Source organism: Amia ocellicauda, chromosome 1, assembly GCF_036373705.1.
Source record: "Amia ocellicauda isolate fAmiCal2 chromosome 1, fAmiCal2.hap1, whole genome shotgun sequence".
Lineage (NCBI taxonomy): Eukaryota > Metazoa > Chordata > Actinopteri > Amiiformes > Amiidae > Amia > Amia ocellicauda.
Window position 1 is genome coordinate 8,953,778 of NC_089850.1, and position 12,455 is coordinate 8,966,232.

General features: G+C 38.1%; 1 protein-coding gene across 1 annotated transcript in view; it reads left to right on the plus strand.

Moving 5' to 3' along the window:
• trappc12 (trafficking protein particle complex subunit 12) overlaps positions 1-11,865 on the plus strand; it is a 32,055-nt gene extending 20,190 nt beyond the window's left edge. Inside the window, exons 7-12 of the mRNA XM_066715533.1 lie at positions 2,163-2,235; positions 4,102-4,175; positions 6,760-6,858; positions 8,208-8,311; positions 9,019-9,106; positions 11,287-11,865. Coding sequence (XP_066571630.1) covers positions 2,163-2,235; positions 4,102-4,175; positions 6,760-6,858; positions 8,208-8,311; positions 9,019-9,106; positions 11,287-11,529 — 681 coding nt within the window. The 3' untranslated portion in view covers positions 11,530-11,865. The remainder of the gene's footprint in view (positions 1-2,162; positions 2,236-4,101; positions 4,176-6,759; positions 6,859-8,207; positions 8,312-9,018; positions 9,107-11,286) is intronic.
• The last annotated feature ends 590 nt before the right edge of the window (positions 11,866-12,455 follow it).

Sequence of the window (12,455 nt, forward strand, 5' to 3'; positions counted from 1 at the left end):
GTGTTTGTGTGAGTTTCTTTGTCTCTTGTATACTGGTGCCAGGGGTGCAGGGCCCAGTCGTATTGAGCAACACCAGCTGGCAATCTGAAATGGGGGTGTCTGTGGGGAAAATAAATGCCAATTCTAAATGTACACTTTATTTTTATAATTTACCCAAATCCAGATATCCTCTTTATATATATATATATATATATATATATATACACACACACAGTGAGGGAAAAAAGTATTTGATCCCCTGCTGATTTTGTACATTTGCCCACTGACAAAGAAATGATCAGTCTATAATTTTAATGGTAGGTGTATTTTAACAGTGAGACAGAATAACAACAAAAAAATCCTGAAAAACGCATTTCAAAAAAGTTATAAATTGATTTGCATGTTAATGAGGGAAATAAGTATTTGACCCCTTGGACTTAGTACTTGGTGGCAAAACCCTTGTTGGCAATCACAGAGGTCAGACGTTTCTTGTAGTTGGCCACCAGGTTTGCACACATCTCAGGAGGGATTTTGTCCCACTCCTCTTTGCAGATCCTCTCCAAGTCATTAAGGTTTCGAGGCTGACGTTTGGCAACTCGAACCTTCAGCTCCCTCCACAGATTTTCTATGGGATTAAGGTCTGGAGACTGGCTAGGCCACTCCAGGACCTTAATGTGCTTCTTCTTGAGCCACTCCTTTGTTGCCTTGGCTGTGTGTTTTGGGTCATTGTCATGCTGGAATACCCATCCACGACCCATTTTCAATGCCCTGGCTGAGGGAAGGAGGTTCTCACCCAAGATTTGATGGTACATGGCCCCGTCCACCGTCCCTTTGATGCGGTGCAGTTGTCCTGTCCCCTTAGCAGAAAAACACCCCCAAAGCATAATGTTTCCACCTCCATGTTTGACGGTGGGGATGGTGTTCTTGGGGTCATTCCTCCTCCTCCAAACACGGCGAGTTGAGTTGATGCCAAAGAGCTTGATTTTGGTCTCATCTGACCACAACACTTTCACCCAGTTCTCCTCTGAATCATTCAGATGTTCATTGGCAAACTTCAGACGGGCCTGTACATGTGCTTTCTTGAGCAGGGGGACCTTGCGGGCGCTGCAGGATTTCAGTCCTTCACGTCGTAGTGTGTTACCAATTGTTTTCTTGGTGACTATGGTCCCAGCTGCCTTGAGATCATTAACAAGATCCTCCCGTGTAGTTCTGGGCTGATTCCTCACCGTTCTCATGATCATTGAAACTCCACGAGGTGAGATCTTGCATGGAGCCCCAAACCGAGGGAGACTGACAGTTATTTTGTGTTTCTTCCATTTGCGAATAATCGGAACCAACTGTTGTCACCTTCTCACCAAGCTGCTTGGCGATGGTCTTGTAGCCCATTCCAGCCTTGTGTAGGTCTACAATCTTGTCCCTGACATCCTTGGACAGCTCTTTGGTCTTGGCCATGGTGGAGAGTTTGGAATCTGATTGATTGATTGCTTTTGTGGACAGGTGTCTTTTATACAGGTAACGAGCTGAGATTAGGAGCACTCCCTTTAAGAGAGTGCTCCTAATCTCAGCTCGTTACCTGTATAAAAGACACCTGGGAGCCAGAAATCTTGCTGATTGATAGGGGATCAAATACTTATTTCCCTCATTAACATGCAAATCAATTTATAACTTTTTTGAAATGCGTTTTTCTGGATTTTTTTGTTGTTATTCTGTCTCTCACTGTTAAAATACACCTACCATTAAAATTATAGACTGATCATTTCTTTGTCAGTGGGCAAACGTACAAAATCAGCAGGGGATCAAATACTTTTTTCCCTCACTGTATATATATATATATATATATATATATATATATATATATATTTGAAAATGTAAGTATTATTATTTCAAGAGATGTTAGCATTTTATAGAAAGCTAATTGTTAGTTCTCCTGACTAGATATGTCACAGACTGGGTAAACAAAATCATTGAGAATTATTTAATTTTATATTTCATTGTGTGTGTTTTTTTTTTCATGGTCCGTAAACTACTCATGTTAGGTTGTCATTGTAAAATGTTGTTTCACATTATAAACTTGACCAATGAATATGTAATGTCCTGAAGAATGACCCCAGTTATGTCACCACTGATGTATCGTAGAAGTGTTATGTGTTTATAATATTTAAAATGGTTTCTTTTAACAACAGATTTTGGATAACTTAAACAAAAGCTTGTCAGAAGATGGCAGCATGATCAATATAACACAAGAGAACAGGCAAGGTGAGCATCGTTATTATACGTTTTATTTCTTTGATATTTTAAAACTACAATGAATTTCAACCCACATAACTCATTCAATGACAGTTACAGAATAGCCTTATAACTGTAAGGATTTTTTTTTTTTCTAATTAGAATCTAAAATAAAATGTGGTATAGGCCTTAAAACTGGGTCTTTTTTTATAAACAAAAGTCAAGGACATCCTTTCCTTTTCTTTTCTTTTTCTTTTCTATTGTTTTCCCCCTCACCAGAATACATTACCATTGTATCAGCTATGGCAGTGGTTTAAATTAAAGTGAGGAAAAAGTCAATACTTGCACTCATGTATCCCAAACCATGCAAGTTCCTGTCAGGTATGTATTGTGTGTAAGGGTCAGCAGAGCGTAATGGCTATTGAAAGTAGCAAATTGGGCTGCGGTGCCCCAGAATTAGCTTGGAGATGGATGTTGAAACCCTGCTGCACACAGCTCCTGCCTTGCTAATTTTTGAGGTCTGTGATTTAATGCCTTTTGGCATCAGCAGAGCCAGAAAGTTATCACTAGTGCCTCAGACACGGTGCAATCTGACTGTCTAAATGAGGACTTATCCTTCCATAACAAGAGAAACACTGCTAATGTGCATTTACGTGTTGGTCAGTCATTCAAACTTATTTTAAATGGTACCCTATGATTTCAAAATTCCTATATTGCACCTCAAGTGATCTTTTTTATATATTATAACTGAGAGAAAAATTGCTGTTTTGGTTTGCCTTTTTAAAGGATTGTGAACAGATTTGGTGAGGGAATGCAAGGTTTGCTGTAGAAAGCCACAGAGCAACAAACTTCTTGAGGGCTTCCTTCCATTAGCTCTCCTAGTACACTTCATTCTTGGCAACAAGCACCCTCTGTCATCCTCCCTTGCCTTTCTCAGAAGACACTCCTGAACGGTTACAGTCGGTGTTGTGCTTTTGTCACGGAAAATAACATCCACTGGTATCTCAGCTGAGACACCAAGTGATATTTCACTCTTGACCTGAGCTGGATCTTAACCCAGGGCTCCAGAGGTGGAAAGCTTGAAAGGCTAATGAATGGACCTCGCAAGCCACCTAGTCCCTCATAGAAGCAAAGGAGATAGAAGTAATTATTCCTCTAAATGAGAGCGAGGCACTGCTATGAATGCAGAGCAGGACAGCCCCTTTACAGTAAGACAAAAGACGCAGCACGTATACACAAAGGTTGACGGAGCCTTTAGCTGTTGATTGGCGACTCCATATTGCCTAATTGTTTAAGCAACCCCCTCCCTCTCTGAACCAATTAATTGGCTGTGATCGTGCTGTGTTTAAAAACTTGTATTTTTCCTTTCAAAAACTTAAGATTTTTAAAGAGCATTTCAAAGGTTCTATTAAAAAGAAGGCTTTGATGTAACAGTTAGTCTTGCTAATATAGGCAACTGTCATCTTCGCAGATGTTTCCTCTGTTATGGTGCAAAACACGGTGCCTTGTTCTGATGGTTCAAGGGATTAAAACTGGTTTGAAATTTGTTTGATTGTTGCTCCAAACCGCTTTTAGTTTCTCCTGTTGTTGAACAACAAAGAGCTCTCCTCTTTTTCTTGTACCCTTTAAAGAATGAAAACTCCTTCTCTGTGTAAATACCCAGATTTATGTATGTCTCTGTGTTTTTTAGTTTGTTTTTGTTTTTTCTCTGCAATATAGGAAGAGAGTGGAGTGGGGAAGGGTTTAACCATTTCTAAATGAACAGAGGATTAATGAAAGTGTATTTTTTTTATTTTTTTTGTCTTTAATTCTGTTTTTGAGGCAAATAATTGATGGTTAGAAAAAAAGACTGCAATTTACTAGCACAGTCTCTCAAGCTGCTCTTGTTTCCTGCAGCCTCTATTCAGCTGTGGAGGTCACGTCTGTGCCGGGTGATGTACTCCATGGCAAACTGTCTGCTAATGATGAAGGTACGTGGGCGGCAGCAAGCTGCAGTGCTACCGTATATCCTTGTGTACGGGCCCCTCTGCTTTAGGGAAGCTTAACCGAGGCTCAGTATGGGAAAAGCTAATTAGTAAAAAACAGGATGATGGGGAGATATCAAACACTAATCTGTTTGGAAATGTATTGCTGAAGAGACGAGTCAGCGTTTTTAAGGAAAATTCAGATATAATAAGCTTAATGTCTCCTCTTTCACCCCATCTCTTTACTTCAATGCAAACGCTCCAAGCTTGATGAGAGTCATCCCGGTCCCCCCCCCCCTGTCTTCAAAGTGTGCTTTTGAAAAACGCATTAGTATTTTCCTCCAGCATCGTCTGGGTTTAGATGTTCAAACGAGTTCAGCCAAAGCCTAAGACAAGGTGAGAAGTATACTGAAGGTCACAGAGAATTCTGAGATTGGAATATCAATAAACTCTGAAGAGCTAGCACAGATGACTGTCTACATCATTATACTTTAAAACAGAAAAAATGGTGCTCCTACCCCCCTCGAATTGCCTTTCCTATAGACATGAGATGATTTCTGAACACCTAGCTGGAGGACTTGAATTTTAGTTGGGAAAAATAATATTAAATTAATGTATTATTGTTTAAAGTTTTTGGTTTGTTCTGTTCTCTAAATGCATTTAGGAAATGGCAGCTGTTGTAGCTAGTGAATATTTTGCCATATCTTTGTTTTATCTTTGTTTTCCAGTGTACATACACATTTAGCTACAAATCTTATCATACATACATTCTTTTATTTACATCAGTGTTATAAGTGCATCTGGAATGCAGCTTTCCTTTTTAAATTTGATCAAACATTTCCATAAAAAAAAATACTATAAAGTCTCTGTTGGATGTTTCCTAGCTATAAACCTTGGAACCAATAATCATTGTTTCTTTGTGTGCTTGAATGAGAACTAGTCGAGACTGGAATTAGTTAAGGTAGACTAAGGTAGTACAGTGAGCTGGACTGCCATCTACTGTTTGAAAATGTGCTAAAACATTTTTCTAAATATAGTAGTAGTACTCCCCACCTTCATTTGAAACTGTGCAATGCAGTAATTCACTTACGATAAATGTAAACTGCCATACCACTGGAGGATCAGACTAAATAATAATAAAAAAAACTGTTTTTGTAAAATGTATTTTATATACTGTAGGCTTTACTATTGGCCTTAATGACTCCAATCCTATAAGGGCCACTTTCCAATATATTTTGACAGATGGCTAGAGCAATACTGTGCCTAAACTGCCACAGTACAGTTTTTAACAAAGACAGTAAAGTTGGTCTCTGTAGTCTCTTCCTGATTTGCTAATGCAATTCATGTCAGAGGTGTTCTACTGGACTGAGGTCAGGCTACTCTGCTTTAACCACTGTGTTACGATCACATCATACAGTTTTTTAGGTGCTGCATTTTGCTGATAGAAGTGTTGGGCTTTACTCAATGCTGGCAATATAATGTTTGTCACAAGAATATATATTGCTCTCATAGTGCCCTTCATAACACTCAAAAGCATTAGTCAGTACCATTAGAAGCACAGCCAGATCACATCAGCCAAGGCAGATGAAAGCCTTTTCTAGGCTTTGACCTTGCCCAGACTCTTCCATCCAAAGCAGAGAGAGTGTGTGTGTGTGTGTGTGTGTGTATGTTTCACAACATTCAGTGCACACACTTGCAAACATATTTGTGTGGTCGTTCATCTCCTGGATGGTGGTTTCTAGGTCTATATATACAAATTCAGCTTGGAATGCATGTAAGAAGTAAGGAAAACAGAAACAAAATTAACTTGCGTAACTCCAAAAGCATGGTCTACAGCTTTGTTAAAACTAAGGAAAGTGAAGTAGATCTTAAATAGATACTTTAAGAAATCTAAATGTATGTCTACCTTGGCCGACAAATCAACGTCGATGAAGATCGTATGGAAGAAATCAAAAGAAGAGTGAAAATGGGAAGGAGTACATTTGGGAGAAATGGCACTCTATTGAAAGGAAATCTATCCATTTGCACGAAGAGAAAAGTATCTGATCAGTGCATACTACCACTGCTCACTGAAGGCTCTGAACCCTGGTCACATAATGCAGAAATGGTATAGAAACATCTTTGGAAACAACACAAAGATGTATACTTAGAATAACAAGATGAGACAAAAGCAAATACATAGATCCGAGAACAAACAAAAGTATGTGACATCATTGAAAAATGTGAGAATGGGCCAGATAAATTGCAAGAAGAACAGACCAAAGACAGACAAAAGACACTATAGAATGGATCCCAAGAGATGGTAAAAGACCAAGAAGAACACATAAAGGATGAACGTATAATCTAAAATTAACAATTTCTTTCACCTCTCCTGTATTTGTCCTGTTAATTCTCCAATATATCATCTGATCTGTTTTTGTTTTTGTTTTTTTCCTGCTTACAGTGTACTACTATGTCAAAATCATTTGAACCTATTGCAGTTCACTTCAAAACAGAAATGTGATTAGATGTGAGGTGTGAAACCCATGACCGATCCTCACATATTGCTGTTGCCCAGAGTATAATTTCACTCTGATGCCTGTTCCCACAGGATTATGTGCTGGCAGTGGAGATGTACCACTCAATCATACAGTATGAGCCGGAGCAGAAACCTCAGCTATTAAGCGGGATTGGGAGAATATTCCTCCAGGTGAGCTGACATTATAATCACTATGTGGCCACTGCGTCATCTCACAGTGACACATATGTGTTTATTACATCCTGAAATATGTTTTTCTTTTCATCTGCATTGTGCTTGGTTGTCCCATTTAAAAGGATAAAATATTGTCTTCAATAGCCTAGCGTTTTCCTTTTAGTTATTATAAGGCTTTGTATGCCTTTGGATTTGTAGTGATCTTAACATTCAATGGTACTGTTAATCCAGATAAGAATTGTCTGAACTGGGAGAAAATAATAATAATTTGGATATGGATGTCTGCTAAAAAAGAAAGCTGGAAAGATAAAATGGATTCCCAATCAGATACTCGACGTGTAAGTTTGGTGATCTAAATACAAATAGTGTTTTAAGGAAGAACGCATTCGAATGTAGGGCACTGAAGATAGTTTTCACCTTTAAAACCATCATACTTTGTTCATCTTGTCACACGGTGCCACTACTGTCAGATAATTCAGGTGCCTGTTAAAGTGGCAGACTTAAAACAAAAACTAGCATGCTATCTACAGCAAGGAACATGGTAAAGCATGCCTTTGTTTTACACATTTAAACAAGTATTTTGGTATTCATAGTATCCCTGACCATGATAGCACACGTACATTTGTGGGTCTTACACCTAATCATAATTATTAATCAAAGTACTATTTAATTTGAACAAAATACTATACACTCTGCTGTCTTTATAATTGCTTTTTGGAATTCACTATCCTATAGTTGGTTTTTAATTCTCTATCTCTGCATACCTCGAAAACAGTCACCATAGAGCTTGTTTTTGTGAACTACCCAAAGTACCACAAAACATCCAAAAAGGAAAGAGCAGATTAATACCACACTGGACCAACCTGATTTAAGTACTCTCCAGACATTTTCACTTGCATTGATTAATTGTGCTGATCAGTGAGGTTTCTATTTAACCCTGAACCTGGTTCACCAAGATATAAAAATCGATATCAACAGTACATTATAAAATAGCCTCTTTTTAATTGGCCATCTTGGGGGGATAAATATATGAGTATGTGATTAATGCAAGTGTCTGCCGGAACATGCTGAAAAGAAGGGCCTTGATTCTGTTTGTCTCTCGTCAGTGAATTGCTTTTCACATGAGGTTGAGGGAGTGAAGACTCTTACGCTGCAACTTCAAGTGTTGAGTGCTGGACTCCTCTTTGCACATCAGCCTCATTCCGTCTGGTTTCCGAGGATCTAGTTAATATCTTTAATTTGTGTTTGCTTGAAACCCATTAGTGAACCTTGTTTCAAAGAACTCCCATCAAGTACCTGTTGGTAAAGCACTAACCTTGTTGTATTTCTCACTTTTTTAATATCAGATTGGAGACATTAAAACAGCAGAGAAGTATTTTCAAGATGTTGAGAATGTTTTCAAAATGAACGGAGAGGAACCAAGCCAGAAAACTTTTGTTTTAATGAACAGGTAATCATTGTTGCATGCATTTCTGCTGTGTCTGTATGTGTGCAATCATATGAGTTTCAGACTAGAAAAGACTGTTCTAAAGGGGTTATTAAACCAGAATGGGTATGCCGTTTTCTTTTATAAATGATACTTTTAATATTCTTTAATAGTGATTCATTACGCCAGTGGTCACAATTTGACATTGCTCTTGCAGGTGTCCCAATAGGCCGTTTCGAACAGCTTTGCAAGCTCACCTGCACAATGTTTCCAATAACCCATTTAACATGAACACAAAGGTGTTAGCTAATTGACAATACCATAGTGTGTGATAAATTATGTGTTTTGGTATTGAGTCCTGGGTAAGGTTTGATTCAGACAAAAGCTAATTTAACTGGTAAACTCAGCAACATTGGAACATAGGACTTTGGGAATAGTAGCAAGTACAGTATTTAGCTGCAGTGACCTTTAAGCCTTAATATGTTAATAACAAAAGCATAGAACTGAAAAATAAAAATTAAATTGCTTGCTTACTGATCATTGTACAAGTTAGTTACAATAAGATATTTTTTATAAATACACAAACCATTTTTACTTTTCAACTCCATGGTATGTAATTCTCTCATATGCTATTTTAAAAAGTCAAAATCCAAATATGTGTGTGATGAAGTATAAATATTAACCTCTGCCTCTTGACAAATTAGACATGCTTGTTTATCTGTCTGTTTAAGGGCATTTGTGTACCTAAGTCAGAACAACTATGGAGATGCCCATAAGTCTTTTTCAGAGGTCCTTAAAATTGACCCCAAAAATCCTGTGGTATGTATGCTGCATTTACATATTTCTCGCTCACTTTCATATTATTAATAATAATAATATTATATATTGGATCTTTGTGTTCATTTTTTCTCTGCACACAACTCATTTTCATCATTATACCTGCACATTAAATTTTTCATATTTTGTTTCATTGTCTTGAAATGTCAGCATCAACAGCAGTCTTTTTCAAATGCAGTACAAAGGACAGTTTTTCTAATCCCCCCGCACATAGCAACTTATATACAGGGTCCTAAATGCCAGTCTCTTCATTCTAACTGAAAGCTGTGCAGTCTTTGTCTTGGAAGAGGGATTATATGGGAGAAGTGTGTGATTACAAACAGCTTGAATGGGACGATGCAAAATATGGAGATCTGGGTTTGGGGGAAGGGCAAAGGAGGGGGGGGGGGGCATGTTTCACACCTTGAAACTGTTTTTAAGGCTGCACCTTGTCCCTCACAGTAGACTAGGATTATACCAGAGTATATCAAATAAGCAAGTGTTCAATCTAAAGTTACAACAAATGCATCTGCTTAATACTATTTCATAACAAAGATGCTTCCCCTTTAAGTATTTCCTCTCTGCTGCACAGAAACCCTCCTGCTGTGCAACAGACCCTGCACTGTTTCTCTGCAGTCATCACAGTGCACGCAGGGAAGAAATATAATGCAAGGTGCATGAATAGATGGATGGATGGATAGATTATTTATATATACCATCATCATCACCATCAACACATATCGATCCACTGCTGGATGAAGGCCTCCCCAAGATGTTTCCACTATCTTCGATCCACAGCTTCTCCTTTCCATGTCACGCCAGCAAAGTTTATGACATCATCTTCCCATCTATTATGTAGTCATCTCTTGGGTTCCATTCGATAGTTTCCTTTGTCCATCTTTGATCTGTTCTTCTTGCAATGTGTGCAGCCCATTGCCATTGTAACATTTTCACTCTTTCGATGATGTCACATTTCCATTTGTTCTCAAATCCATTCATTATTTTATTAACTCTTCTTGTTATTCCAAGCATACATCTATCCCTGCTTCTTTGAGTCGTCTGCAGTTTCTGTAACATCATTGCATTAAGTGACCAGGTTTCATAGCCATAACCGTAGGAACATGTTCCTGATATTGAGTTGCCCCCCTTTTGACCCTCAGAACAGCCTCAATTTGTCGGGGCACGCACTGTACAAGGTGTCAGAAGTGTTCCACAGGGATACTGGCCCATATTGACTCAAATTCTTACCACAGTACTTTCATTTGGATTGAGGTCTGGTGACTGGGCAGGCCACTGCAGTATGCTGAATTCACTGTCATGTTCGTGGAACTATTCTTGGACAATCCTAGCCTTGTGGCATGGGGCATTATCCTGCTGAAAACATCAATTAGCAGATGGATAGCAGGAACAGGGATTCATCAGACCGTGTCAGTATCTTTCGTCAATGAGACATTTTCGATGGCTGGGTGTCCTTAGGGTAGTCGACCATACTTGATGCACACAGGAAACTGTTGAGCATGAACAACAGAGCGGCATTGCAGTTCTGGACACACTCAAACTAGCACATCTGGCACCTATTACCATACCGCGTCCAGAAGCACTTCAGTCTTTTTTGTCTTGCCCATTTACACCAATTGGCACACGTGCACAATCCAAGTCTCGGTTCTGTCAAGGCTTAAAAATCCTTCTAAACCTGTCTCTTCTCCTTCATCTACACTGATTGGAAGTGGATTTAACAGGTTACATCAATAAGTGATCTGGAGTCTATTTCATGGAAAGAGCAGGTGTTCCTTTTATGTACACTGAGTGTGTGTGTGTATTTATATTTAATTATATATATATATATATATATATATATATATATATATTATATATAATATACACACACACACGTAGCATAGCAAAATATGTTCTTATTTTCCAGCCTTGAATACTGTTTGCATAAAATAGTATCACTTGTAAGCATTCCAGGTCACCATTTGATCTAGTGAAATGGTTAAGCTGTACTGCAGTGCTTTGATGCATCAGAGGGCATCTCTGTTTATAATTATAGAAATACATAAGTAGGTAAATGGTACAAAAATGTATTCACTGGTCCCAAACAATACCAGGTTTCTATGATAAGCATACACACAAGATTGTCAATTTCAATTGTTACATTTCACCGTTTGTTTTCTTCCTAGGCTAATAACAATGCTGCCGTTTGCCTGCTTTATTTGGGTAAATTGAAAGACTCCTTGAAGCAATTAGAGGGATTAGTGCAGCAGGACCCCACACATTACCTCCACGAGAGTGTTCTCTTTAACCTGACCACCATGTACGAGCTGGAGTCGTCCCGCAGTATGCAGAAGAAGCAGGCGCTGCTGGAGTCCGTGGCCTGCAGGGAGGGAGACAGCTTCAATACACAGTGTCTCAAACTGGTGTAGCGTGTGCATTCACAGACTTTAGCTGTCATATCGTATCTTCCCAAACAGAATGTAAATTAATTTCACACCAATAACAGAAATTGTAAATACTTAAAAAATAATATAGAGAGCAGAGCAAGAATTGCTTGTAAAATGTTAATTTAAAATAATAACGTACTTAATTTTGTAGTCCTAAACACAATGTATGAATACAGATTATCATCCTGTTAGTATTCCAGGTCACTTTTTAGACACTGTTTGTGTCGGTCTCGTGAAATGGTTAAACTGTACTGTATTGCTTTGATCCATCAAGGGACACCTGTATTTATAATAAAATTTGACTGATTTCCAGACTAACTTCAGATTTATGAAATCTATATTTTGAAATGCGACTTGTGGCCAGTTTTTGTTGTCCAGTAAGGTTTTGTGTAGACGCAAGGTGCTGCAATTATTACAAATTATAATCAAAACAGGCTGACATAATGTTATCAATTTGAAGATTATTTTATTTTTTTAATTGAAAGATGTTTAGTATATTTGACATGTTTTCAAATTGGGTAGTTACAAAATACCCAATATCAGCTTTCACTTTTTATGAAATAAACTTGTATGCCTTTAACAAGTGCAGAAACCCAAATATGTTGTCATTTAAAGAATAACAGCCCACCTAAATGTCAAAAGCTACGAGGATATTCACATAATGTCTTCTCAGTTTTTAGTATTCGTGTGGGGACAACAATTAAGCTTTTTAAGAAATTGAAATGGAGATCTAGAATAAATTCATATAGTAAAGACAAAATGTCAATTTTTAGTTTTCTGTGGCTTTGAATTCCTAGTTTTTAAAAGTAATTAAATGTGTTAATTCCGCCTAGACAGGCTGGTCAGGGACATTGCCTAGGTAAACAAGTAGGCAAGTATGTGTTATTTCCTTTAGGTTTAACTACCAT